General features: G+C 49.8%; 2 protein-coding genes across 10 annotated transcripts in view; one reads left to right on the top strand and one right to left on the bottom strand.

Annotated features, from left to right (window-relative positions):
- Positions 1-17,492, bottom strand: part of UIMC1 (ubiquitin interaction motif containing 1) — a 32,460-nt gene extending 14,968 nt beyond the window's left edge. For 5 of the 9 annotated variants that reach the window (XR_010622098.1, XR_010622097.1, XM_065734629.1 and 2 more), the window contains exons 1-5: positions 17,435-17,492; positions 14,392-14,546; positions 8,229-8,316; positions 4,079-4,203; positions 2,620-3,777 (exon numbers count right to left, since the gene is read on the bottom strand). Coding sequence is in view for 7 of the 9 variants with exons in the window: in XM_065734629.1 (XP_065590701.1) it covers positions 2,620-3,777; positions 4,079-4,203; positions 8,229-8,316; positions 14,392-14,538 (1,518 nt within the window). In the remaining 2 variants the exon portion in view is untranslated. Of the gene's footprint in view, positions 1-2,619; positions 3,778-4,078; positions 4,204-8,228; positions 8,317-8,699; positions 8,767-14,391; positions 14,565-15,650; positions 15,675-16,126; positions 16,234-17,434 lie in introns of those variants that run through there. The other 4 variants (XM_065734630.1, XM_065734631.1, XM_065734632.1 and 1 more) reach the window with 4 other exon arrangements.
- A 488-nt stretch (positions 17,493-17,980) lies between these two features.
- ZNF346 (zinc finger protein 346) lies at positions 17,981-24,603 on the top strand. Its single transcript, XM_065735063.1, has 7 exons — positions 17,981-18,041; positions 18,098-18,219; positions 18,294-18,386; positions 19,119-19,269; positions 20,084-20,323; positions 22,875-22,968; positions 24,307-24,603. The coding sequence occupies exons 1-7, from the start codon at positions 17,981-17,983 to the stop codon at positions 24,410-24,412; spliced, it is 867 nt and encodes a 288-aa protein (XP_065591135.1). The 3' UTR covers positions 24,413-24,603.
- Positions 24,604-26,085: the final 1,482 nt, after the last annotated feature.

Genomic DNA, 26,085 nt, shown 5'->3' with positions numbered 1-26,085 from the left:
GCCAGTCATTACCCAGATCCCTTTATTCTCCTTCAGTGTACATATTACACTTGCCATTCTCTAATCAGATGGAATTACAACGCTTTATTAGCAGCCCATGCTGACAGGCCTGTGATTTCTCGTGCCATTTCTCAAAGAAATCCAAAGGATTTTTCTCCCCCTTCCTCTCAGAGCCTGATTACCACCATAGATTTCAACTCCCATCAGCTTGCTCTCGTGCCAAAACAGAGCCACTTGCCAGGTTTCCCTCTGTTTTATCTACATTGTTCTTATTTCTTCACAGCCTAATTCATCATTAACATAAAATACCAACAGCTCCTCCTTTTTTTTTATTTATTTATCCTCTGAACTGCAGATATCTTAATGCCTCTGCCTTGATCACAACACTGCGTCATGCGGCTGTTTTGCGTGGTATGTATGTTTTAAGGTATGGCACTAATTCAGGTCACCAGATTCTAACTCTCCAGAACTGGGTCATTTTCCTCTGAATCTGTCAAAAGACCCAGAGGCCCCTGACCTTATTTGAAAAGCAATGAAGGAATGTGTGCTCAGCACTGAGGTCTGGTAGGGCGGGTTCCTGGTGATGGGACCTCCCAGCAATGAGCAGAGGCAGCTCGGTGGCAGGTGCTCACTGCAGCTCCCCTGCACCCTCATTCCCCTGGTGCAAGGCAGGGGCTTTCCAATGGCAGCTGTGAGCCCCCCAGGGATCTCTCCAGCTCCTGCACACCCCAAAACCTCCCACTGTCCCCCCAGCAAAGCAACCCCTCGCTGGCAGCGGAGGGTCCCTCGCATCACATGCAACAAGGGTCAGCGCTGCCCTGTGTCTCTGCTTTGTCACTGCTGGTGCAATTGGATTTGATAGAGAGAAAAAATGGAGGCGAGGCACAAGCAAACATCAAACATATCGATCTCGCAAGTAAATCACCTGCGTTGGCCTCAGCATGTGACTGCGCAGAGAGGCGAAGGGAGAGAGGAGCAGCCCCAGCAGCCTCTCGGGCTCAGTGTGATAAGGCAGATGAAAGGGTATTTAGAAATTAATTATTTTACCTCGAGTAAATAAAAGGCTGAGAAATGTGGGGCTGGGGCTGCTTTTTCAAAGCTCGCCCCTCCTCTTGGTTTTTCACCTTACAAATAGCAGGAAATCTGCATGCACTGAGAGCTCACTGAGAGAGCTCTTGTGGTCAGGATGAGTATGTTACGAGTTCCCACTCAGCACCACTAAAACCTCTTTTCTCCCCAAGAATTAATTAGACATTAGCACTAAATGCATCATAACAATAACAAAAAACAAAACAAAACAAAAAAAACCAGTTTTCACTACTGATTAAAAGTTCTTCTCCTTTCCCCCCCAACCCCCTCCCCAACTGCTGCTGCTTCCTGAGGGCTTTGGTGCACACATGCACAGATCTGCAGCCACCCCAACCTTCTGGAGTAAAAGGAAAAGACATGGATGAAAAAAAGCAGTTTGTCTTAAGGGCTTTTTTGTCTATCCAAAAGAAATGGAGAAGGGCACAAGCCTGCTTCTTCCCTCTGCAGGTCACCTCTAAGGCTTGCTTCCATCCATATCTGCTAAGCCCCAGCCAAAGCACTGACATGGAAAGTCACTTTTCAGCACAGACTGCTCTGCACTTTTTCTGCAACCAGAAAATGCAGACATGACGTTTTTCTTAAGTGTTCAATATTACAAGACAGAATATAAATATCACAAAACAAGTTAAGTATCTTTCTAACACCAGGGTAAATGATCAAATACACTTGAAAACAGGAACAACAGAGCCGAGGCTTCAGTCGTAGAGAAGATAAAGTTATACAATGATCCGGGAGTGAAGTCATTATGAAAAATGAGGGTTGGAAAAGGCTGACACAAACCTAAAATACAGCAGTAATAAATACTTCATCTGACTTGCAATCTGTTTAAACTTAGCAGTGACAGAAAGCTGCCTTCCGCTCCAACGAGAGCCCTGACGGAGACAGAGGCTGACACCTAGCGTCTAGCAGCCCCAACAAGCAGGTGTGGGGAAAAGGTGCCCAGCCACGGTTACAAGGACAGTAAGAAGTGCTGCTGTGACACAGCACCCTGGGCAGGCAGCACACATGTGCGGTGTGGCACAGCCAGCATCCTCCAGCTGCAGGACCACGAGAGGAAAGAGCACCTGCAGGGTGAAGGCACATGAACGCAAATGGGCACGTGGATGGAAAAGGGAAGGCTGCACTAAAAGGACAAAAGCCTCTAAGGAAAAGGCAGGGCTCCCCATACAGCTGTGGGTTCTTAACTGGTTTACTGGAGCTGCCAGTGGCACATGCTGTCTCTGCACTCGCCATCCTGATGTCCTGCCAGGCTACACCCCCTTGGAGAGGGAAGTGTCAGCTGGAAGTCTTTATCTCAGTGGTGCAGCGATGGACAGCTGCCAGGCTGCGTGATGGCCCGACCACTGCATGCTGCCAATCAGCCTGCAGCCTTCTCCTTTCTCTCTCTCTCATGGTAAGCAGTGTGGTTAAGGAGGAAGCCTCCAAATGTATGAGGAGCACTTATCAGCAGTGCCTGCTTCACAGAAGGGAATGAATCCTACAATGGAAGGAAGCCATGGCTGCTCAGCAGCTGCTCAGCAGAGCCCTTACCTGGCGGTAGCTTGTAGTCGGTTCATCATCATCAGTAGAGTTCTTCTCTTCTTCCACACTGTGACCTGGACTTTCTGCCTCCCTCTTCTTTGAAGGGAGGAGCCAGGTGATGCTCTCACACTCCTTCTGAGTGCCTGGGTCTCCATCTTCTGTGTCATCAGCAACCCCATTCTCTCTGCTTAGCTGCTCTCCTTTCCCAAGCTCATTTTGGCTCAAGGAAGAACTGGGCACAATTGGGTTACCAAACTCCTTCTTATGCAATAGCTGCCTCTGAGCCTGCTTCAGGCTTTTCTGGTAAACCTCCAGCTGACACAAGATGACATTGGTGTACTGGTTGGGGTCCACCCCTTTGGGGCAGAATGGGATGCCCCAGTAATAGTGCACTGTGTCTCTGGCCTCCTCCTGCATGTGCTTGTCCTCCGCCACATTCAGCATAAAAAGCTCAGGAGAAGCATCAGACACCTCATTCTGCTCTGCTTGCTCTGTGGCAGCACACACCATGGGAGTATGTCTGGGCTGTGGGGTGTGCCTGGCACCTGCCCCAGCACTGCTCATCCTGGGGCTGCCATCCTGCTCTGTGGTTGAGCTCTTCCAGAGCTGGGCCGAGCTCCCAGCACTGGCTTCTCCTGCAGAATGACCAGAGCAAGGCAGGGGCTGCTCTTTTGGTTCGTGGCCTGCTGCTTTGGAAGAGCTGGAGGGGCTTGTAAACAGTCTCCGAGGTGTCAGCCGCCAGGAACCTGAAGGCACCCTGCCGAAGGTGGGACTCAAGGAGATGAGGTCCTCTCTCAGGGTGCTGGGGAACACATCACTAGATTCACTCTTAGGTGGCGAGGAAGACTTTTCACTTGACCTTGTCAAAGGCTGGCTCTTCCCCGGGGACAAGATTATGCTGGATACTAGTGAGCTTTCAACGATTTCCTGGCTTAACCTCTTCAACACTACCAGGGGGCTCCGGGCGACATCCATCTGTCCACTCCCATCAGCTCTGGAGCTCTGTGAGTGGGAGCTGCCCTCGGAGTGAGGGGTGTCAGGGCAAGGTGCCAGGCCTCCCAGGATCCCACAGCCCTCTTGCTCAGTGGGGTGGCTTTGGCCTTGCGTGTCCAGCACTTCTACAGACAACTGCGGGGTTGCATCGGAGGAATCCAAGGGCTGACAGCTCTGAAAGACAAGAGGTTGATTCTCTGAGAGGTGCATTCCATCAGCAGAGCACAGGAAGAACAGACTGCATAAACCTGTGTGCTGCATCCATAGGTCAAATCAGCATACTCCAGAATAGACTTCACGCACTGCTCACTAGGAATGGCACAGAACAACCACACCATGACTGCTCTGCCTCCAGCTCATGCTGGAAACTGCAAGACATCCAGTAGAGTCTTCTTTTGTGCAGTGTGGCAAAGCAAGCACAGAAAGCAATGCTGCTGAAGAACCCTAGTAAGCCTCTTCACAGAAGCACACTTACATTTAGGCTCTCAGCAATGGCCTTCCTCAAGAGTTCCTCTTCCTCCTCTTCCTGACAGTTCACTTGTCTGGCTTCTTGCTCACTCATTTTCAGGGCCAGTGCAAATTGTTCCTCTTCAGTCATCTCTACAGTAGGAAAAAAAGGATAAAGTCATATCACAGCTGTAGGTATATGCAAACAACCTACATTTATCCATTTATCCAACACCTTGAGAGATGCCCATGGAGTCCCACCTCCCCAGGAGGAACGCAGAGCAAAGGAGCTAAACTTCAGCTTCCCTGGAAGGGCATCAGCAACACTAAACAGAGCAAGTCATCTAAGTCAGTTAGGGATTCTACAGCAGTCTGAACTGTGAGTCCTTGTGTATATGAAGGGAATGCTTTACTGCCTTCCCCAAACAACAAATTCTAGAGCTACAGAAATTCTAGAGCTACAGAATGCATGTGAAAGGACAGAGGAAAAAGATTGCCAAATCGTGCTCATTTTATACAGGACAGAGTCAGGACTCAGGCAGGATAAAGAGCAGATCCTCCCTAATGCACTTTATTTCCAGCCAGATAGCATGTCTTGCTGCCTTCTGACACAAAGATGTCTGCAGTACCACAGGGGACCTAACCAAGAGCAAAAGAGCCGCACGCTGCTCACCCCGAGCTGCAGGTGGAAAGCTCCATGGAGGATAATGTTACTTGCTCGGCGGTATTATGAAGGATCTTTTACATGCATACATCCCCCTTCTGCTCACATCATTACTCCACTGCATCACTGAGTCAGTCATGCATGGGAAACAGGTTTCCTACAGTCGTAACCGCTATTCCAGCACAAAATTTCTCCCCAAAATATTCCTCATTCAGTGCAAACCAGAAGCTGAGACCAGCTATTTAGAAACAACACAGCTACTTACTTTGGAAAACACTTATTTACTTAGAATCAATCCAACACTTTCACCACGCTCAAAATATACGACGCCCGCAGAACAGAGCGCGGCGTGGAAAACAACTCAACAGCACTCTCAGGAGCTGAAAAACACATCTTCACACCCGCAGCAGACTGACAGATCTCCTTCAAAACCCACTCCCTCCTTCAGGCAGGATCCTGCACGGCCATCTCACACACGAGCTGAGAGCTGGAAAACATGCGACCCGCAGCATGTTTTGGCTGCTCTGATTACCAGCCGTTAGATTTCCTCGCGTGTCCTACTAAATCAGCACTTAGGTTTAGACGCATAATTTCTCTTTAATAATTTCTTGAAGAACGAAGGCAGACAACAGCACACACAGGGCTCGTGGGGATCTTTTGTCCTTGGACAAAGTCACTCTGTAGTGTTCCAGCCAGCAGGGACCAGGGAAAAACATGCTCTCTTTAACGGCAGGCACACAGCAACCCAGGGTATGAGAAGGCTCCTGTCCCCACGGCAGCACTTCACAATACCAACACCTCCCATGCATTCAGCTGATGCGTGACTTGCTTCCCTGCCCAAACCATCATGGCAATTAGGCCAGAGCCCGCTCGTTCTGACATGTGGAAGGGAACTGGTGCACGTGACCATTCCCTCAACACAAGACTTCCCACGTGCTTAAATTAAAACGGGGGCCTAAGTGTTCTCCTGTTCGGGCTATCAACAGCCATGAAGCTCATATAAAGAAACATTTTTTGGCGAGTTACTACTGTACATTTTGTTTTCCTCTCCCTCCCTGGCACAGTGATTTCCCCTCTGGGGACAGGGAACGTGCCAGACAAATGCTGCCTCTGGCACAGAAACCAGCGACAAACAAAACGCGCTTGGTTCACGTTCCAAATGAGTAGGTGCTCTGGGGAAGGGGAACGCTCGAGTTGAACTCCACCTGGCATGCTGGTGGCAAGAGCAAGGCTCCCGGAGAGCCAACGTGCTCCCTGCCCCACAGCTTGGGGCAGGCCTGCATGCCACTGCCTGGCACCTCCGTGTGCTACCAACTGGAGGTGGATCACTGGGGCCACCACGGCAGAGGATCAGAGATTCAGAGCACTGCGGCCTCCGCCTGGCACACACATGTAGTGCTTTGGAAGTGGGCAGCAGGAGCCGGGAGCTCGCCCCAGTTCCCAGAGGCCGCTGGAGGCCACTGGAGGCTGTCCTAGGGAGGGAGGGTCAGGGGGAGGCTGTTTGCAAGACATCACAGCCCTAAACAAATTAAAGCATTTCAGAGCCTTTTTAAATGCTAATACGGCAATTTGCTAAGCGATTTATGTTCCATTTTGACATTTGCAAAGTGAATTAGATGCAAAACCCCGCTAGTTGTAGCTCTAACACTTCCTAATAAGAGATTTACTCAAAAATAATGGAAATGCGGGATCTCAGTATTTTCACACACCCCAAGTGCAATTACAGTAAAAACATGGAATTGTGCTTTAAAGCACCGACAGCACCCGGCAAACGAGAGGGAGACTGCTTCACGTCTTCGTACTCCCATTTATCCCGTAGGGATGAAACGTCACAGATAGATTTTAGTCACAGCTTTAGGTTACGACGAATAAAACCACAAGAAAGCGAAGATGGGAGGACACGCTTCATAACCAGAGCCTGCAAATATCTGCAATTTTCCAGTTTTGAGGAGAAAATATTTTTTCCACCCAGAAGCACCGAATGGTTACAAAAGGCCGATTCGCCTCACACCTCAAAGGATTCACTTAAAGACCCCAAGAAAAAATAATTACTATTTCGAATCTTAATTTGCCTCGAGGCAAACACCAAAAGTCCAATTACAGCTTGTGAGGAGGGAAGCAAGCCAGAGCCAGCACCACACACACACGGCATCCTTGTGCTGTGCCGGAGCCGTGCCTCGTGTAGGCACCCACCAAGGAAAGAGGTTTTGGTCCCTACAAACACAGCACAAGCCCTCTGACACAAGGGCAGAGCTGTGTGTGCTGCTTCTTCAAGAAGAAAGGGAAAAAAAGAGCTCATCCCCTCTCCCCCCTCTTCGACACAGCGGAGGTCAGCTCCCACCAAGAGCCAGGCTGTTCCATGCCATGGCCTTAGGCCTCTATTAAAAACAATTTAATTCACACAAGCCCTCTGAGGGCTGATGAGCCCAACTGCTGCTGCTCGCAGAGCACTGGCAGGCTCCATTTTGCTTGGTGATTGCTCTGTGCTTCACAGCAGACAACCTCTCTCTCATTTTAAAGCGCTCTGAATTTAACCTGTCCGAGTTGAACACGCTGGACAGCAGCCCTGTGGAGCACAACAACGCACCGGGCAGAGCAGCAGCCCACCTCACCCAGCAGCTGTAACCAGCACCATGACAGCACTCCTTCTGCCTGTATACCCACAGCTCTGACAGCCACTCTGTGAGGGATGCTAGCAGGAACGTTCCAGCCCATTCCCTCTAGCGTCTGTTTATAGACCTGTTGTCCATGAATGCATTTAATCCCTCATTAAAGCTGCTGATGCTGACCTCTCTACAACCTCCCGTGACAAGCAGTTCCAGGAGATCACTACATGCTGTGTGAAGCATTACTTGCCTTCACCCATTCTAAACCTCTCCTGCTATTTCCACCGAGTGCACCCTGTCTGCCAGAGCTGGTAAACAACAACTCTGTGCTCAGTTTCTGCACTGCTTCCCAATGCAGACTGATCCTACACCACAGCCACGTGCTCTCTGTGCTGGTGGGTCCCAGGCCCACAGCTCCATCCCGTGATGACCCAAGCAGCTTTCCCCCTAGATGTCTTTTCCCCATCCTTGAGATGCAGAGAATAGAATTGCATGCAGTACTGTTGATGTGGGTGCACCAATGCTTTATGTAACAGCAAAGGGACGTACAACAAAGCTCTTGTTCCTCAGACCCCTCCCCACGATGCCCCACGTGGAAGGCTGCCCTGTGCTATGATTTACAGCAGAAGGATCTGAGTGGGGAAGCACGTTGTGTTTGACAGGGCTTTCCAATCAGCTCTGGCTCAGAACTGATCTTGAAGCCTGGTGAGGTACAGGCAATCTTGCACAATTATTTTGGAAGCACTGGGGTGCATGCAAGTGACACTCAGAAGGCAGCTTCTACCCCTAAGGGAGCTGTGTGTCCCAAGCCCCTTCAAAGCCTTTCTGCAAGGGAAATAATCTGAAACACAAACAGCAGAAGCTGCTCAGCACCAGTCTGCTTCCCCAACCCCACGCTCAAGACCTACGTGCAATCTTTCTTTTAGCAGCAAACTTCGTTCTATCCAGCTGCTGTTTTGTTCTTTTCGTTTGCAATCCGCTGTCATCCTTTGACTCCTGCAGCAATGGAAAAAAAAATATGGTGAGTGCATCCAACATGTAGGAAATACTACCAGCTCCCTTCCCCCCACCACCACTCTGACACAAACACTGGTTCAAGAACAAGCCGCTATTTGTGTGAAATTTGAATTTCAAACATAATTCAAGCACATTCTGTAACTATTAAAAGCAGTGTGATAAGCATAACGAGCAAAAAAGAGTTACAGACTGACATAAACAGAGAAGTAGGAGAGACAATAGACTTCGTGCCAGTCACCACCAAGCTCTGCACCTGCTGCCTATGATTTTAGAGAGAATGTGTTTGGCCTTGCTAAAATTTCGGCATTCACAAGCACCCAAAATTGAGAAACAAAACCTTTCCATGAGTGAACACCTCGTACCTGTGAGCCAGGGCTGTCTCCTGCCATTCAGCTTCCAGTACTCAGCCCAAAAGACTGTCGGTGGCTAAAACCAAATCCCAGCCATTTCTGGGGACCCCAAATGCATCCCAAGGGCAGAAGCCAGCTGTATTTAGTTCTGGTGCCATTCTATCCTTGCACTGCCCTGAGAACTGCCACAATTGTGTCATTTTTGAAGCTTGAATACCTCAGAAATCTGCAGTCATAGTGGCCTCCAGGAACATCACCCATGAGAACAACCTCAGTCCATGTTGCTTTAAGCACACTGACTGCAACAAGAATGGTCACAGGCTTAATTGGCACACATTTATGCAAGTTGCTGTCCTAACAGCTTAAGTGAGGGCGTACACATCACCGAAGGCTGGCCCTGGACTCCTTCCAATTTGTCTCTCTAAATCAGGTAGGATTAGAATCAAACACAGTGTTTTAGGCACAGACACCCACATTCAGCCAGGAAGGGGCTTTGCACAGCTCCATCCGCAGCCTCGCTTGGGGTGCTGCTGTCCATGAGACCTACAGCAAACTGCCCCACGCTTCTGCCACGTCTTTGGGTTTTCACAGTGGGGCAGTGCTTTCCTGCAAACAGAGGCTCTGCTTATTTCCCAATGTCAGCTGCACCTCCTGCCCGTGTTTTGTAACCTGTGGAGTCCTTCAGATCGAACCTCAGTGCTGAGTTTTGTTCAGATGTCTCCAGCTTTAGCTCTATTTGTAGATTTTATTAATGTATATACATCACTTGCTCCTTCTCGCAGATCATTAATGAGGGTGTTAAAACACACACAGCCCTTGTATCGATCCCCCCGGCCTCAGCTTTACATCTCCCCAGAACAAGCCTCTCCTCTCTTCATCACCAGCCTTTGCTGACAGTCCTTCAGCAGGATTTCAATCCAGGAACGTTACCGTCTAGATGAAATTGAATTATTTATCCAAGTAAGGTTTTGCAAGATGTGCCATTAAGTGGTTTCCTGAAATCCTAATACATCACAGCTTTCATGTCCCCTAGTACCTGCTTTGCTCCTCACTCCCACCAACTTCAGAGCCTGCTCGCAGTAAGACAGCAGCACACTGCCGCTCACGTTAAGGGTGTTTCTTCAGGCTCCTTCTCTTCCCCAACCAAGCTTGGGTTTCATTCTCCTCTCCAGGCATCAATCTTCCCTCATCACTCTTGCTCTTGCCAGAAGGTCAACCTGACACTCATCTGCAGCTCTCTTCCAGGGCACTGACGTGATTTACGAGCACACCGAACTCACCATTGGTCGGTGTGCAGAGATGTGCATTTACAGCACACACTGCAGGGCAGCTCTGGGTCCAGGCACCTCCAGAGCTTTCGGGGTCACAGCATGCCCAGGTCCCTGGCATCCCCACTATGTGCTTCTGCTCCCCATGCTGAGACCTGAGCATTTGCAGAGGTGACAGGAGCAAAATGATTGCAGGACACGTCTTGTACGAACCTCATACATCTGAGAAAGATGTTTAAATTGCTCAGCAGCGTTCAACTCAACAGCCACAGCACTGCGAACTGCTGAAGCAAATCCAATTAATCCTGATGGGCCAAAATATACATACACATCTCAATTCCAAGAATTCTTAAATCTTCTTTATTTTTAAAACCAGAAAATAGAACATACCTTTTAATTAGGATTTATGGCTGTTTGTACCTCTGCTGGGAGAGAGCCCCATAGGCCCCGGAGTGTTCTGCATAAATGTGGGTGTGGATGCTATGAACAGAAGGGGCCAAGGAATCGAAACGAAGACAACAGGGCTTGCTCCTTCTGACCCAACCTTTTAATGCTCATCTGTCTACAAGGATAATAGGAACTCAGGGGGACACTCAACCAACTGCTTTTCTAATAAGATCACTAGTCCAAAAATAATCTTAATCAATTAAAATATTCCCAGACTGCCACCAATACTCTTAGTTACAAGGTCATCTCCAACACACTACTTCCAGGGGAAACTAATTATTATAGCTGAGGTGAGGTAGGAGCTGCACACCTCTGCTCAGTGCCAGCCTGGAGAGCATCTCTCCTTCGCCGTCAATTTTAAGTGTAATGGCCAGAAGGAATCCAAATTCTCTTTCTGTGTGTCAGGCTCCGCAGTCTAATTTATGATGCTCTCTTATGAGCAATTTCACTGTCAGCACTGTACACAGATCAAGGAAAAAATGGGTTTCCAAAGCTCCCCACACACTTGGTGGATGGCAGCCACTATTCTTCTCCCTTGTTTTTTAACCTGGTTGGTTTCATCAGACAGCAGGAAATCAAATTCCCATTTTAAGATGCTTTTGCACATACTTAGGAGAACCCAGCTCCGCCAGCAGAAACAGATACAGCTCTGCTTGCTTCTAAAAGCCCATAAATGGAAGTGACTAGCCAGACTCCCACATCCTGCTCCCTTGAATCCATATCAGCAACCACAGAAATCAGCTCCTATTGACTCAGGGAAGGAAAGGCTACAGGAGAAGCAGAATGTAGAGTCAAAAGGTCTGCTTCATTTTGCTGCTCAATAGCAGTTGGGACCATCTAACAATAGGGCGCAGCCAAACGCCACACATCCTGCATGGGAAATACGCAGATGAAAACCAGACTCATTTATTTTTAAAAGCTAATTAGATGTTGGAAGTGCCACGTTTGGTTCTAGCCAAGGCTGCTGCTGAAATTAATATCACACCCTACTTTATTAGTCTCTGACTCCAGTTCAGAATCTGTTTTGGTTCTGCTCTGTCTTTCAGCTCATTAGAACAAACCTGCTGGAAGCAGAGCGTGGAGCAAGGAGACACGAGCAGGCTCCTGCCAGATGTGGTTTCTGACACACAACAGGAGGCCAGTGAAGAAAAGAGAGCTTTTCAGTGACCAGCTAGTCCAGCCAGTGCCTAAACACTCCTCTATCTCCCAAAAACATCATCTGATCCAGAACATCAATAAAGCTGGTATTTACTCAGACTCTGAGCATCTTCAAACAGGAATACTCAGACAGAGGGATGTTCTGTGCCTAAGGGAGGCAGGCACTGGATGCCATGCAGAATGAGCCAGCACTGTCACGTTCCCTAAAGGCTGCAGAGCTGATGGATGGCAGATCTGGCAGGGAGAGCCTGTGAGACTTCACGTGAATGCTTCGACTGCAAGCAAATCTCACAAAGGATCTATCCAGAAGAAATGGATTAAGCCAGCTCTGCCTGAGCTCCCCTGCGAGGTCCTGCAGCAGACCATGAGCATTTTAGCATCCACAGATCCATTGATAGATCTGCACCATGACCTGGCCACTGGCTACGCCCAGCATGCGTCCCTGCCCTCCTGCTGGGTGACAATCATGCTTCAGAAAATCTCAGGGGAGTCAGACAGTCTTCGCCAGCCACCCAGCAGGAGGGTCACGAGGCAAAGCAGGGCTTGCCATGCTCAGAGAGCACTCTGTTGGGCGCTGTTAGGAATGCTGTGTGCTTGGGTGCAAGCGAAGGACCTGTCTTTCAGTACCCAGCACTCTGTAGGGTTTGAACAGACAGGGGAGACAGGAATGACTTGGTTCACTCGCCACGTCTGTGCATTCAGAGAAGCAGTCTGCACAAAGGAGATCATCTCCTCTTGTTTCTACAAAGCCAGAGAGAGACTGTTCCTAATTTGTCTGACCCTTAAAAAAAAGTTTCCCGAATCCAGGATTATGTATAACAGAGATCAAAAAGCCTCGTGTCCAGAAAAATTCCTTCTGATGCAGCTCTGCAGATGCCACAGCACAGACATGAGCAAAGAAAGAAAATTTGGCAAAATAACATGGATGAGCTTGATAATCCAGCATGACTGAAAAATTCCTGGGAGAGGCAGTCTGCCAAAGATCATCAAAAGTGAGAAGCTGGAGGCTTTCCAGGTGCAGCTGCTACAAGATCTGCTGGTCTGGAAGCAGAACTAGGGACTTGTTCCATAGATACCTGCCAAGAGACTGCCAAGGAAGAAAGCCATTGAATCAGTGATGCCCAAATTGTCCTTGCAGCTTTTGATTCATAAGGAACCATGTCCTAACAGATGCAAGATTAATTGAGAATGTATTGTTCTCTAAAATTGCTATTGATCTGAGTTTCCCACACCTCTTCTCAAACACATAACAAGGTCTTACTAGAGCAAGAACAACAGTTACGGGGTTTGAAATTGAAATCCAACTTGATGTACACTGAGGAGCTGTGACAGTTACACAAAACAGACAGGTTTTTTTTTTTCTTTTGAGATCCCATGCAAATCGAATTTTTGGGTGGTTTTGGAGAAAACAATGCTGCTAGAGACTGTGGCACTGGATCTGGGAGCTGATGACTCACAGAAAGAAAGAGACTGAACTGAATAAATCCACTCACTCAACCGACTGAGCTGTTGTCACTTAAACAGAACCTAATTGGCTCTTTAACGGCCTCTCTGAGCATATCCTTTTCTGTAATATGACCGATTATGCCATCAGAATTTATTGTTTATAGACAAACTTACAGAACAGTCAGGGAGCCTAACCTTTTTATAGATGTGCTTTAAGAGACGTTTGTTTCCTCTTTTTCAGATACGTGCACATTGAGATGAATAATTGTAGACAATAACAGGTCCTGATCTTTTATGTACTGCAGCATCTCTTACAGCTGCTGATTTCTCTTTTTCCTTATAGGTTTCATAATAAAGGCCAGTGATGCAGCATACATCTGAAGTTAACTTAGCATATTGCAGAGCTAAGGGTTTAACCCCAATGAACTATTACTGCCATATGTTCCATTTCTTTCAGGGAATTTCCCAATGGGAAAGAACTCAGACAATGTGAAGAAAAAAACATCCAATATCATTTGCCCTACAGCTTTTTACTGTTTATTTCTAGTGCTTTTCCCCTCCTCACATGATAATCGCCTTATTGTAGAGACTCATGCTCCAGATGTGGGAACGAAAAGGACTTGATTTAAGATCCACAGCTTGAGAGAGAACTGAAATGCTTTTGAAAATGGTGGAATTACAAAAAGCAGCTTAGGGTCCCAAATCACTGGCAAGACAGAGCAAAGCCTCAACCGTCATACATAAAAAAATGACTCTAATAATTTTCTCTCGTGTACCTCAAACTGAGGACAGATTCTCCCAGCTCTGGGTTTCTCCAGCCAGGAGTTTTTGCACGTATCCCAGCATCAGTGTAACAGGCACAAACACCTCAGTACTGCAGGGCGAGGTTCATGTTAATGAGATGATGCCAGGGATCGGTGACCTGAGCTTTTGTGGCACACCCACTGCACAGTTCACCTTTACACCCTATGGCAACGGGTTAAAAATTCAGACTTCTGTAATTCAGGATCAGTTTACCAGACACCAGCTGTGGCTGAGCTACTCAAAGCCCATGTTCTGAATCATTCTCTTATCTATTTGCAGATAATACAGAATCACGTTTCCACGGTTTAGCTGGAATCAATCAAACAAAAAATTATGAAAAAAAAAGATTTGTAAAGGGATTGAGGAAAGGTTACTTTTAAATTACGTTTCAAATTCAGTTCTGAGAGGATTTGGTTATCAAATCCCAGTCTCATAACTCACCCTCACCAAGCACACCATTCATTTCCTAGTCAAATAGGATTGGATTCATCTCACAGAAAAGAAAAGGAATGGCACGACATGCCCCAGACATTGCACGGTGCTTCTGCAGCAGCGGGGCCTGGCACGGGCTGAGCACTGACCTCTCCATCGCTGTCAGATATAACAATAAATGCATCCACAAAGCTGCGTTTCTTGGCATTGGCAGCACCCCTCTTCTCTTCCTCCTCTTCCTCTCCATCCTGACCTCGACAGTCGGGGCTCTCTGTGGCCTTCCTTCTCCTTGGCATCCTTCACTCTGAAACAGAGGGAAAGACTAAAAGTCATTTGTTTCCCTCTCATTTAGATTTCCCCTAATAGACAGCCCTGCCTTTTACTATTTTTAGGCAAAATACAGCAGCCATTAGAACATTATTACAACGCGTGGTACATTTAGCAGTACAGGGAGCCACACGTGCTTGTCACCACTCATTTAGTTAAGAATACTCTATTAGAGCTGATTGCAAAAAGGGGTTTCAGGGGAACAGCAACAGACAAGTGCCTTGCCCAGAGCCCTTGCTCCAACACAACAAGGCTTTCCTGTTCACTCTAGCCACTGACCCCCCCACAAGCTGCCCCAAAGCAGTGCCCCCAGCACAACCCTGATCTTCCCACCCCCGCACAGCCCTGGTGCACAACACACTGGAATGGGGCATTGAATCAAGCTAAGAGGACTGGGAGGAGAAGACCAGGATGAGAACAAGAGTAATGCGACAACAGCGTTCAGTGCTTCCCGAGCTGGGAAGCAGGGAGCCCTACGAGGTGGCTGAGGACCATCAGCTCCGGTTTTGCTAGAAGAAAGCGTACAGAGCAGTGAGCAATGAGCCCCTCGTCACACACAGACAGCAAAGAGCTGGAAATGCGGCTCGAGTTGGCCAGCTCCCAGACCAATGTCCTTCCCAGGATCCCTCTGCCCTTCTTTCATGAGCACTGAAATAGCTCAGATGCGCTGCTGAGGTCTAAAATAAGAGGCAGACAAGATGCGACAAAAGACCCCACGTTACACAACGCAGAGCCAAACCCTCTCCTGTAGCATCCCAGAACTGCAAACAGCTGCTACGTGTGGAAACACTGCCAGCACGAAGTTCAGAGCCACATTAGCACAACAGAACAGGGCTGTACTCCTTGCCCTACAGCCGGGCAGCACCCAGTCCAGGTCAGACCAAGAGCACACGTGCTGCCTCTGAATCTCTGCAGCGTGCAGGAGCTTCCCTCACCTGTCTCCCTTCCTCCACACACATAGGTGTGGAGATAAAAGATGATGAACCGGTGAGCAAGGATTTGCACTGAAGACTTGCTGAGCCCCCTAAAGACAGGATATTGTACGAACTGCACACGCAGCTCCAGAAGCGGCTGCACTCACCAGTGCAGTCCCAAAACGCTTGTCTGTTTGGGATGGGAAAACAAAAACAAGTGCTGCTCTTTAGGAGAAGCTCTTGCAAAACAAAGCTGTTCTGCTCCAGCTGAGCTGAACACTGTTGTTGGAATATCGCTGTTATACATTTTCTGTTTTTCATCCAGTCGTTCTCTCTGCCCTCTGCCTGGAGAGATGAACCCCACTGCCCACCCGGCTCCTGGGAACCGCACCCCGTTATCAGCACAGCACACCGGCGTTTCAGCACGCTGCCCGAGCACTGGTGCTGAGCCCAGGCAGGGTCACTGCTTTCAGAGACATCAATGGCAAAACACAGCAGACAGCAGCTAGCAACTGCAACGTGTTTCCTTCTGCTTCTTGTTAAAATCCGTGTTGGCATCACCAGCTCTCCCCCCAGCTCAGTGCACTGCGCTAAATAAGAGATCACCGAGCAGTATCAGCTGGAGTTATGATGAGTCACCTACCTCCAACATTTAAAAAGGAGGGGGAGGTAAAAGATGTAACCACACAACTCCCACAACGCTGCCGAAAACGAAGGGACTTGTGGCAAAGAGCCTCTCTGTGAATGTAACTAAGGGAACAAGACAAGGAGAGATCACTTGTAGCTGCGCGAGGCGGCGAGTAGGAGAGCGGTGACAGCTTTTATTAGCCCAGCTGATAGAGCTGAAGAAAACAAGCAGCAGAGCACACTCCTTCGGGTAAGGAAGCCACTTCTGCAAAGGACGCTGGTATCCACAATGTCCATGTCTGCTTTCAGGTCCAGAGAAAGAAAGCCTGAATAAGCCAAGCCTGCCTCTGCCTGTTGTCTCCCAGACGTTTTCCAATTTTTCACTTCTTACAACTTTAAGAGAATTTCTTTACAAATGCTCTGACAGCAAAGGTGACCCCCTGACAAGGGCCTCACACATGCCACACTTCCCCAGGCACATTTTTAGGGATATCCTTGAAGATCCCCAACTTGTGATTATTTGTCATTTTCCCTCTCATCTATCATTTTGATGAATCAGAAAGCAATTACCGACAGAATAATTCTAAATCTTGACACTGCAGCTCCAGACCTGCCAAGCTGTGACAGCTTGAAAAATGCTTGAAAACAGAGCCAAAAATGAATGACTCTCATCCCCGGATGAGTTTGGGAGCCGCTCGAGACTCAGGCTGGCGCGTGGTAAACAACCCCCCCCAACCACAGGGAGGGATGCAGTGCTGCCAGGCACGCAGCCATGCTGCGCACACAGGTCAGTGCCACGCAGCTCCCTGCAGCCATCAGCCCCAGACCCCCCACGCTGGGAGCAGCTGATCCTGAGACGTGACAGCCCGCAGCGCCGGGGGAAGGGGGACAGGAGGTGCCTGCAGGGTTCATGTGCTTGCAGAACGGCTTCCTGCAGAGCGCCGGGCGCTGCTCAGCTCCTCCAAGCGGAACTGTTTCTGCTCTGCCTCTGCAAGGGGAGATGGGCCGCTATCCCCAGCACCCACTGAGGGCACTCCGCACCCTGACCCCTCCCGCCAAGCCGGGCGGAGGTGCTCCCGGCAGCACTCCAGGGTCGCTCAGTAACCACCGCCAGCCGGGCCCACGCTGAATGAAGGGGAGGAGAGGCGGCGGCCCGGCTCCCGGCGGCCCCGGGCAGGGCAGCGGCCGCAGCTCCGCGGAATGCCCCGCGGGAAACAGCCGCTCCCGGGGCCCGGGACCTCCCGGGGTCCCGCGTACCGCCCCCGCCCCACCGCGCGGCCGCTGCCCCCCACCACCCCCGAGCCGCGCTCAACGGGTCTCTTACCCGCACTCAAGTTGGCGGAGGAGGCCTCATTGCCCTCACTCAAGATGGCGGCGGCGGCCTCACGTCATGTGGGGGGCAGGAGGGGCGGGGCCGGGCGAGGCGGGCGGCGCCATGTCGCGTGCGGGCGGCGGCGGCGGGGCCTGAAGGCAGCGGGAGGAAACGCTGTCGCCTCCTCTGCTCGGAGCCGCCCAGGGCCGCCGGGGTGCCCACATCGTATCTCTTGCTCGTGTTCACGCGGGAACGGGCGGGGGAAAATATAACGGCGTCTCTTCATTTAACTGCGGCCTTCCAGCCTTGAGCCGAAAAGCGTTCAACGTCCGCGTCGCGCCACGCCTCCCCCCGCACGGCGATCGCGGCGACGAATGGCACCGCCGCACAGCCGGAGAAGAGGCGCGCCCGCCTCCCCGCTGCCCGTAACCAACATGGCCGCCGCCGCCTCGCCCCGCCAGCACGTGCCGCGCGCGACGCTCCCGCCGGACGCCGCCCAGCCCCGCCCACCGTCGGTAGGAGACCGCGGCTCTCGCGAGAGCGGTGAAGGCTACCAAGATGGCGGACGGGGCGGGTAGCAACGGGGACGCCTCGGCGGCGGCGGTGGGCAGGGAGGCAGGTGAGCGGCACGGGGCGGGGGGGCGGCCGCGCTGAGCCGGAGCGGTTCGGGCTGAGCGCGGTGCGTGTTGGCAGTGGAGCGGCTGATCCGGGAGAACGGACACATCTTCACCGAGGCGCAGTGCAAGGTGTGCAGCGCGCTGCTCATCTCCGAGTCGCAGCGCCTGGCACACTACCAGGTGAGGGCCGCGCCGGGCAGGGCCGGGGCTGAGCGGGCCAAGCCGGGGCCGCGTAACAGTGTCGCTGCCCGCAGAGCAAGAAGCACGCCAACAAGGTGCGGAGGTACCTCTCCATCCACGGCGAGGAGGAGCTGGCGCCCAGCAAGAAGATGAAGCTGGACGCGAAGGTGAGAGGAGGGCCTGTCCTGGTGGGAGAGCAGGGAAGCAGCGAGTTGTCAGGAGCATCGCTGCAATCTGCGTGACGTTTTGTTTCACAGCACAGTGCAGGGTTCACGGTTGGCTGCGCTTTTCTTTCCGTCACGCTCTTTGTTTTTCTTACGTTTTTAGTTTTGTTTCAGCTTCTCGCTCAGCAAGGGGAGTGCCTCGCTAGCTGTCTGCTCAGTGAGTCGTTTGGGAAACAGATTGTACTTCTGTGATTGCTTTACCTTTAATCCTTAACCCTCACAGATTTGTTGTGCATGTGGAGGGGAGGAGGTAGGAGGTTGCCTTCGTGCAGTGTGAAGCCTGGCAGCAGCTGCTGCTGCCTGCCCAGCTGGCATCATGCTGCTGATGGCCCAGCTGATAACGGTATTTGTGCTCCTTAGCTCACACCTTAGGGAGCAGGGGGTGAATTGTTTCTTGCTGCCATGTAGTTAGCCCTGTGCTGGGCCCATGTAGGTCTTGACAGTCCCTTTACCTGTGGTGTTTTAATAGCAGACTGAGGAAAAGGGAATCTGAAACAGGAACAGTGTCCAGTGAAGGAGGGTAGTGTTGTGCCATGGAAGTCCCATTCAGTCAAACAGCTTAAAATTCACATCCAGTGCCTCTGTTATCTAGTATTCTTGATTGCCTTATAGTTTCTCTTTGTAATGAGCTTTCCCAACCATTTTTTTGTCCATTCTGTGGTTCTGTGCACACAGGAGAGCAAGCAGGAAGGCACCAATGGGGAGGACAGGAACAAGTGTTGCCCCATCTGTAACATGACCTTTTCCTCTCCTGCTGTGGCCACGTCTCACTACCTGGGGAAGACTCACGCCAAGAACATGAAGCAGCAGTCTCCTAAAGTGGAAGGTACATCTGTCTGCAGTGCCTCTGTGTTGTGAAGTTCAAGGAATAGAAAATGCTGCATGTAATGTTTTTTGCACTGAGAGGTGTCATTGAACATATGTCATCTTCTGTGTGTGTGTGTGTGTGCTCTTGCATGGAAAGCCAGCAGTGCTCCTCCAGACCCACTGCCTTTATCAGCAACCTTCTTGGTAGAATAGCTTGGCTAAATGTTCTTTCCTGCATGGAATGGGACAGAGCCTGTTGTTGTTCGTGCAGCTGTAGAAGTATCTGTCACGGAGTATGATGGTTGCTAAAAGCTTACAGGGACTGAAGTGACTTGTGAAATGCCTGTGAGATGAATTTGTCAGGCCTGCTCAGCTACAGGCTTGTGGCTTCTGTGGTTCAGGGACTTCTGAGCTGCAGACAGCTGGAGGCTGGCAGAGTGTTGCTGGGAAGCGTGGGTGTATGCTTGTGCTGACCCCTTGCTTTGCCTCTGCTGTGGCCTGTTCTCAAGGCAGGGCCTGGCTGCGAGGATCCTGCAGGAAGGGTCTGGTGTCTGCCACTCCCATGTGAGAGGAGCTCACAGGTATTTAGCTCCCCTGTGCTGTTTGTGCCCCTGCTGGGAGTTGTCTTACTCCATGCCTTCCAGTTGTGGAGTGTTGAGGGAGGAGGTAGGAGCAACACGGGTCTTACATCCTCTGACTAGGTTTCTTTTGGGGCCGTTCTATGGTATTGGTTTATTGGGGTTTTTATTTATTTAATTAATGCATGTTAGGGGGAAATAAAATTACTTTTTTTTTTGTATTTAACTGACCAAGAGTTTGGATTCACCCTACAGAAGTGGTGCCCCCACAGAAACATCCTGCTACCCTCCCCACCTCTACTGTGTCTTCTAATGAAGAGAACAAGGACATTACTGACCCAGACAAGTTCTGTAGCCTCTGCCATGCCACTTTCAACAACCCCCTTATGGCAAAACAACATTATGTAGGCAAGAAGCACAGGAAGCAAGAAACCAAACACAAGCTGATGGCACGCTACGGCCGAACTCCTGACGCACCAGCATTGTCCTTCCTGGGTGAGTTCTCAGCAGGCAGGCTGGTAAGGAGCTGGACAGCAGGGCGGGACAGCAGTGTGCATCTGTCAGGTCTCTGGACAAGGGTGTGTGGAGGGAGCAGGGGGGAATTGCTCGTGGTAAGTATTTTGATGCCCTTTGAAACTATCTGGTTGATACTGTAATGCCTTGGCAGCAGAAGTTTTTAGGCTGTAGCTGCTCGTGAGGAGCTTTGAGTTGTGTTTTGCAATGTTGTCTCATCGAGTACGTGTCCTTTTTATTCTCTGTGCAGATAATCCAGGGATTTTGGCCAGTGCTGTTTCCAGCTAGGTGGATTGCATCCAAAATGGAAAGATAAAAGTGGCATTTGATGCTTAGAAAATGTCTAGGGAACTAGGCAAAGATGGAAGAAATAGGTTTAACTGCACCTGCTGCTTCAAAGCACATGAAAGCCAGAGAGATTTCTCCCTGAATGCTTTCTGCCTCTGTGTGGGCACTTCATCTGATGAACTAATGCAACTCACTCTGGAGCAAGCAGGAATGTGGAAAAAATTGAGCTATTAAGAAGGAACTTTGGGCAGACAGTTAACACTCATTTGGTTTATGATCTGTTCCTTATGAGTGCTTCTATATGATGAAAGCCCTTGGGGTCCAGGGAAAGCATTAGGAGCTCACAGTGAACTCCCTTGTTCTTTCCAGCATCCCTCTGTTGGACCAGGAAGTGTGTAGTACACTCCTGGATGCTTGAAGTAAATAATAAGCCTACTTAAAATCTCCTTCAAGGGCTTCTTACTCTGTCACAAAAACGCTCATAAGCAGAAGATTAATTATTCTAATTCTTTGCGGGCCATCTTTAGCTACTGGTAGCACTTATGAGAAATGAAACTCAATTATCCCAGTAATGTTCTCTCCCACATTGTGTAGTCATGTGGAAGATGGAAAAGGTGCTTCATATCTTGTGTTACCCATATGCTCTTTACCTAATTAGCGGGGCCTGATCAATGGTTCCATTTTGTTGTGACTCAGGTTGTGGAGCCCCAGCCCAGGCTGGGTAAGTGGGCAGTGCTGTTGCCGTGTGATTTATGTGTTTTGTGTAGCACTTACAGAGCTGGAGTATCTCCACCCACATCTCTATGGTGCTTAAGCTGTTCCAGGTGAGGTTGCAGAGCTGGGGTGTAGCATGGGGCTGCTCTGCTGGGACAGGCTGCAGTCAGGGCTGTATTTTCTTGCTCCCTTTGCCTGTCTCTGTGTGCTGACAGCCCTGCCAAGCTGGCATGCCTGCACAGTTCTTCCCAGCCCAAGCTTCTCATTCTCTCAAGTGAACTGGGCTTGAATTCTGGCCTATGCTTTTTTAAAGGCTCTGGTCTCTAAATGGACCTTCCCCGTTGAGATCTGACCCTCAGCAGATGAAGATGTGTCCTTCTTAGCAGAGCACCTAGATGCCTTTCTGCTTAAAATTCCTCTAGGAGACATCCATTCAGGGGCTGCCTTTTTTTCAGCAGGGAGATCAGTTGTGCAGGGAGATGGGTGTGAAGGCTGTGGCAGCTCCTCTGACCCTTCACATCCATGCCCAGCCGTTCTGACAGTTCAGTGTGCCCACTGGAGTCTGAAGTCTCTGTGGGGCAGCAGCCAGATGGGGACGTGTCTGCTGCATTACGTGTTGTGCTCCTCACCCAGTGATAATGCTGCTTTTCACCCCTTGAGTGAGTGTCCCCTTTCCCCTTAAGGTAGCATTTACTTTGTGAGACTCCCAGGCAGAACCCTTCCCCAGAGAGCTGGAGTTCAGCAGCACATAACGTCACAGGGATGGATGCCAGGACTTTCCCATTACGGGCTTCTGTGGCCAGCTCTGCTGCCTTGCATGCTTGTTTGGTATCTATGACCCCGAGGACTTACATTCCAGCAGGAGCAGTCACGTTACACACAACCGCTGGTCTGCCTCGTGCAACTGTTGTTGGAGGCTTTTTGTTTTGCAGTTAACTGATAGACTGTAGCAGAACGGTTTGAAGATAGAGTTCAGCATTCCCAGCTGGCACCTCAGCAAGGCAGAGCACTGTGCTGCAGAGTTTCACGTTGTGTATAATCTCCTCTTGCTGCTTTTTTTCTTCTTTTTTTTTCTTAATTGAAACATCAGATTTAAAAATGTAATGTCTCCCTTGATTTTTGTTAGGAGTCATACAGATCAGGAGAGGTGGGAATTTGGGAGAAAGGTGGAGTTGCAGAGGCCGTATAACATCGGGTTTGGTGTGCTAATTGCTAAGTTTTCACCTCATCTGATATTGTAAACTGGTTACAGGAAATGTGTGTTTGTTTTTATAGATAACAAACCCATGTTCTGATCAGGAAAGGTTTTCTGGCTGTGTTTCCCTCCATACCTCTAACCAGAGTCTGACCAGTGTCTGGTGGGGTATGGGATCCTGTGACCTCCCTGCCTGGTCAGGCTATTCATTTGCTACTTGCTTTGTTTAGCAGTTGTTTAACACATCAAGTGATTGATTATCTCACTTGTTTCTACCTCAGGCACCAAGTTGTTGGCTAGCTGTGCTGTGTGTGTTAACATTGATGTCTGTTTCAGCTGGGAAAGGCTACCCCTGCAACACATGTAACATAGTACTGAACTCCATAGAGCAGTACCAAGCTCACATCAGTGGCTTCAAACACAAGAATCAGTAAGTAACTTTCTTGTTCGACTATGTTTCTAGCCTTGCTATTCCAGCTGTTTTAAATACAGCTTAAATGCAGTTCTGCATGTGGATTTCAAGCTGACCCTCACAAACAGAACAATATGCTTTGTGCAAGCTTGTGCTGTTTGTTCTGAAGCCAGTTAACCAGTGGAGGTTTGCACCCCCTCAGCCTCTTCAGCAGCTCCCTCTGCAGACAGCTTGGGGATGCTGCTGTAGTAGAAGTGTCTTTCAATTGCTTTTGTTTCTCAGAGGCTCAGGTCAGTGCCACCCTCTGCAGTGAGCACATCCATCCCGATTCTTGTTGAACAGCACTTCTGTAAGAACCAAGATTTGAATCAAAGCAAAGAGTGGCATAATGGAGGTCTACTTGTCATTCTTGGCTCTCCTGGGAGCTGCTTGTTTTAAAATTTGGCATGTAGTCAGCGTGCTCCAGAAAACTAGGCTATATTTCTGAACTCACTCTCAGAACTGCTGAGTTAAACAGGATAATCCCCTGCACATATTGTTCATCTTCTGCCAGGGAAATGATTAATACTAAAGGTATTTATTCTGGACACTGGCAAAGTTCAGATCTCTGATTTCAAAGCGTTACCTTAAGGAGGGTCAATACCAGACCTGGGGTGGGTAGACAGCTTAGAAGCTGTGAGTGGGTTAGAGGAAAGAGGTATTAGGAAATACTGCCTGAAGTGGTAACGGAATTTCCCAGAAAGACCAAGATGAAAACTGGAATCTTGCATTGCATGCCTGTGGAATAACAGCCCCGTCACACTCTGAGTATTTGATTGGAAGGCATAAGCTCTGTCTGTACATTCATGAAGGCCAACTCTTGAACAGCACAGCAGGATCAGTGGATGGCAAACATCTAGCCTGAATTTATCCCACTCTAGAAAGATAACACTGAAGGCATTCCCAACACACTTGCATAACTGTTCACTTTGAGGACATGGATGTTGTTCCAGCTTTTCAAGCCAAATAACTCCCTTTTAGAAAGCTGCTTCTGGATTTGGTCGTTAAGTCCTGTTCCAGGTCAGCTTCTGCAGTCTAAAAAGAGCCAGGATACTTGCTTTGCAGTGGAAGCTCTTCACGGTCCTTGAGCTAAGCAATAGCTAATTCTTCCATACTAAAGGTGTCTGTTTAATACACTGAGAGAGTAAGAATCCATTTGGAAGCTTTTGTGGCAAGTTGTTGACTTGTCCATAGTGGGCTGTTACTCTGCTGGCAGCAATGTTTTCTGAGCATTGATTGCAGCTGACAGATTTCAGAGCCATTCTGACACTGGTTCCTCTTTTTCCTTGTCTTCCTCTTGCTCCCTCCGATGTCCAGGATGCCAGGAGCAGTGCCAGTTGTAGGACCATTCCCACCACAGCAGTATGTCCGGGAAGAAGCAACTGCTCCAGGAGGCTACAGTTACTTCAGCCAAGACTTCTAGAGCAAGTTGCAGTACTGTTCTTGGAGTTGTTGGTGGCCCAAGAACACACATCCTTTGCCAGCCCACAGTGGTTCCATTATCCCTCTGGATAAGCAAAGCCCTACCCTCCTGTATGCACCCGTTGAGCAGAACGGGGACTGAATCTGTCCAAAAAAGGATCCAGCTGGAAGGGACTTGGTAGACAGCAAATACTTCACTCCCTTAGAGTAGTTGTCATTGTGTAATTGCTTCCTGTAAAGGTGGGTGTGGTGTGAGAGGAAGTGTGTATCTGGTATAAGGAGAGTCTGGCAACAGGCTGCTAACATCTACCTCCTCCCTCACCAGAGCAAATAGTGGATTCCTGCACCTGGAGGCCAGCAGCCCACACTTAGAGGTGTCTTTTGCTGGGGAGAACTCGTAGTCCATAGCAAGCAGTGCTTGTGCAGTGTGGATGGGACGCTGTGTGGGCTGCCTGGCTTTTGCAGACCTAACATAGGAAATGGCAGCACAGCATCTCTCGTCATGACTCCTCTGGGCAGTTTGTGTGCAGAATTGTGTGCCACTGGTTGCCACCAGAGCCTTTGGCAGTACTGGTTGAGGAGCTGTGTTGTTTGGTGACTGACAAGTAGTCATGGTTTGTGGTGTCCAGTGCTGTTAGTGGGGGCAGAGGGGTTAGAGCTCTTGGCTCCCCAGGCAGCTCAGCCCTCTGCTCTGAGGATTTCCATGTGGAAGGAAGAAGCTGTTTAGCCTGGTTTCCTATGGAAACAGGTGTATGTGATCATTCACCGTGTGTGTCTTTACCCCCTGTAACTTAAACCAGTCTCAGCCAAACTTGGCAGTGGTGGAAATCTCTGAGACCTGAATGCAGTCAGCAGAGAAAGGTGAGCAGGAAGAGCCCATCCCAAGTTCTGTCAGGGTCTGTACATAAGAGCAGCGTTTTCCTTACTGCCAGCAAAATACTGATATAGAGAAGGAGAACTGTGAAGGAAAAGAAAATAGAGATAAGGATAGAAATAACAGAGTACTGTAGTATAACTTGCTTGAATTGTTAGTTGGTGAAAAGCTACGAGTCCTCTGGAAACATGGCTTAGTCCTTCATCAGACACCACTTGCCCAACCCCTCTCACAGTTCTTACACGCTGGTGCCATCATGGAGAAGAGATGTTCTGTCTTTCAAACCCAGAAATTAAGATAGATGTTCTCTGCACAGTGCTGATGTACTGGGCCTTTAGAAGAGCCCCCAGAAGGAAGGGCGGGTGTGTGAGGCTGTTGCTCATTTTGGATGAGCTCTTCAGATGTTCTGCCCTTGAGCTAGGGCAGTGCTGTTCTGTGCCGGCCCGCTGCAGGAGCTGTGTTGTTGTCCTGGCCTTGTGCTCAGTGCCAGCGCTCCGTGTCGGGCACCACGCAGCTCTGTCCCCAGCCTCAGTGCCTCCGTGGGGCTGAGAGTTGGGCAGTCTGGGCTGAGTGCTGTTTTCCTCCTGCAGGGCAGGAGGACAGCGGAGGTGATGGACGCGTGGAGCGGAGCCACTGCCTCCCACTGCTGAGCAGCTGCTGCAGGGCACGGCGGGGCCCCGCGCTCCCACTGCTGCGTTCCAGGCTGAGCAGCTGCTGCCCCTGCGAGGCCGAGAGCCGGGCTGGGGGGCACTGCACAGCTCAGCACTGGTCGGGTTCAGCGAGGAGGGAGAGTTGGTTGC

Source organism: Cyrtonyx montezumae, unplaced genomic scaffold (genome assembly GCF_038088225.1).
Source record: "Cyrtonyx montezumae isolate F1298 unplaced genomic scaffold, pur_monq_1.0 scaffold_18, whole genome shotgun sequence".
NCBI classification, from domain to species: Eukaryota; Metazoa; Chordata; class Aves; order Galliformes; family Odontophoridae; genus Cyrtonyx; species Cyrtonyx montezumae.
This window is presented reverse-complemented; position numbering and strand designations above follow the sequence as displayed.

Coding starts and splice junctions, on each gene's coding strand:
- ZNF346 (XM_065735063.1), top strand. CDS start 17,981: ATGGCGGACGGGGCGGGTAGCAACGGGGACGCCTCGGCGGCGGCGGTG. Junction 18,042..18,097: donor GGCGGTGGGCAGGGAGGCAG/GTGAGCGGCACG, acceptor GTTCGGGCTGAG/CGCGGTGCGTGTTGGCAGTG. Junction 22,969..24,306: donor GGCTTCAAACACAAGAATCA/GTAAGTAACTTT, acceptor TCCGATGTCCAG/GATGCCAGGAGCAGTGCCAG.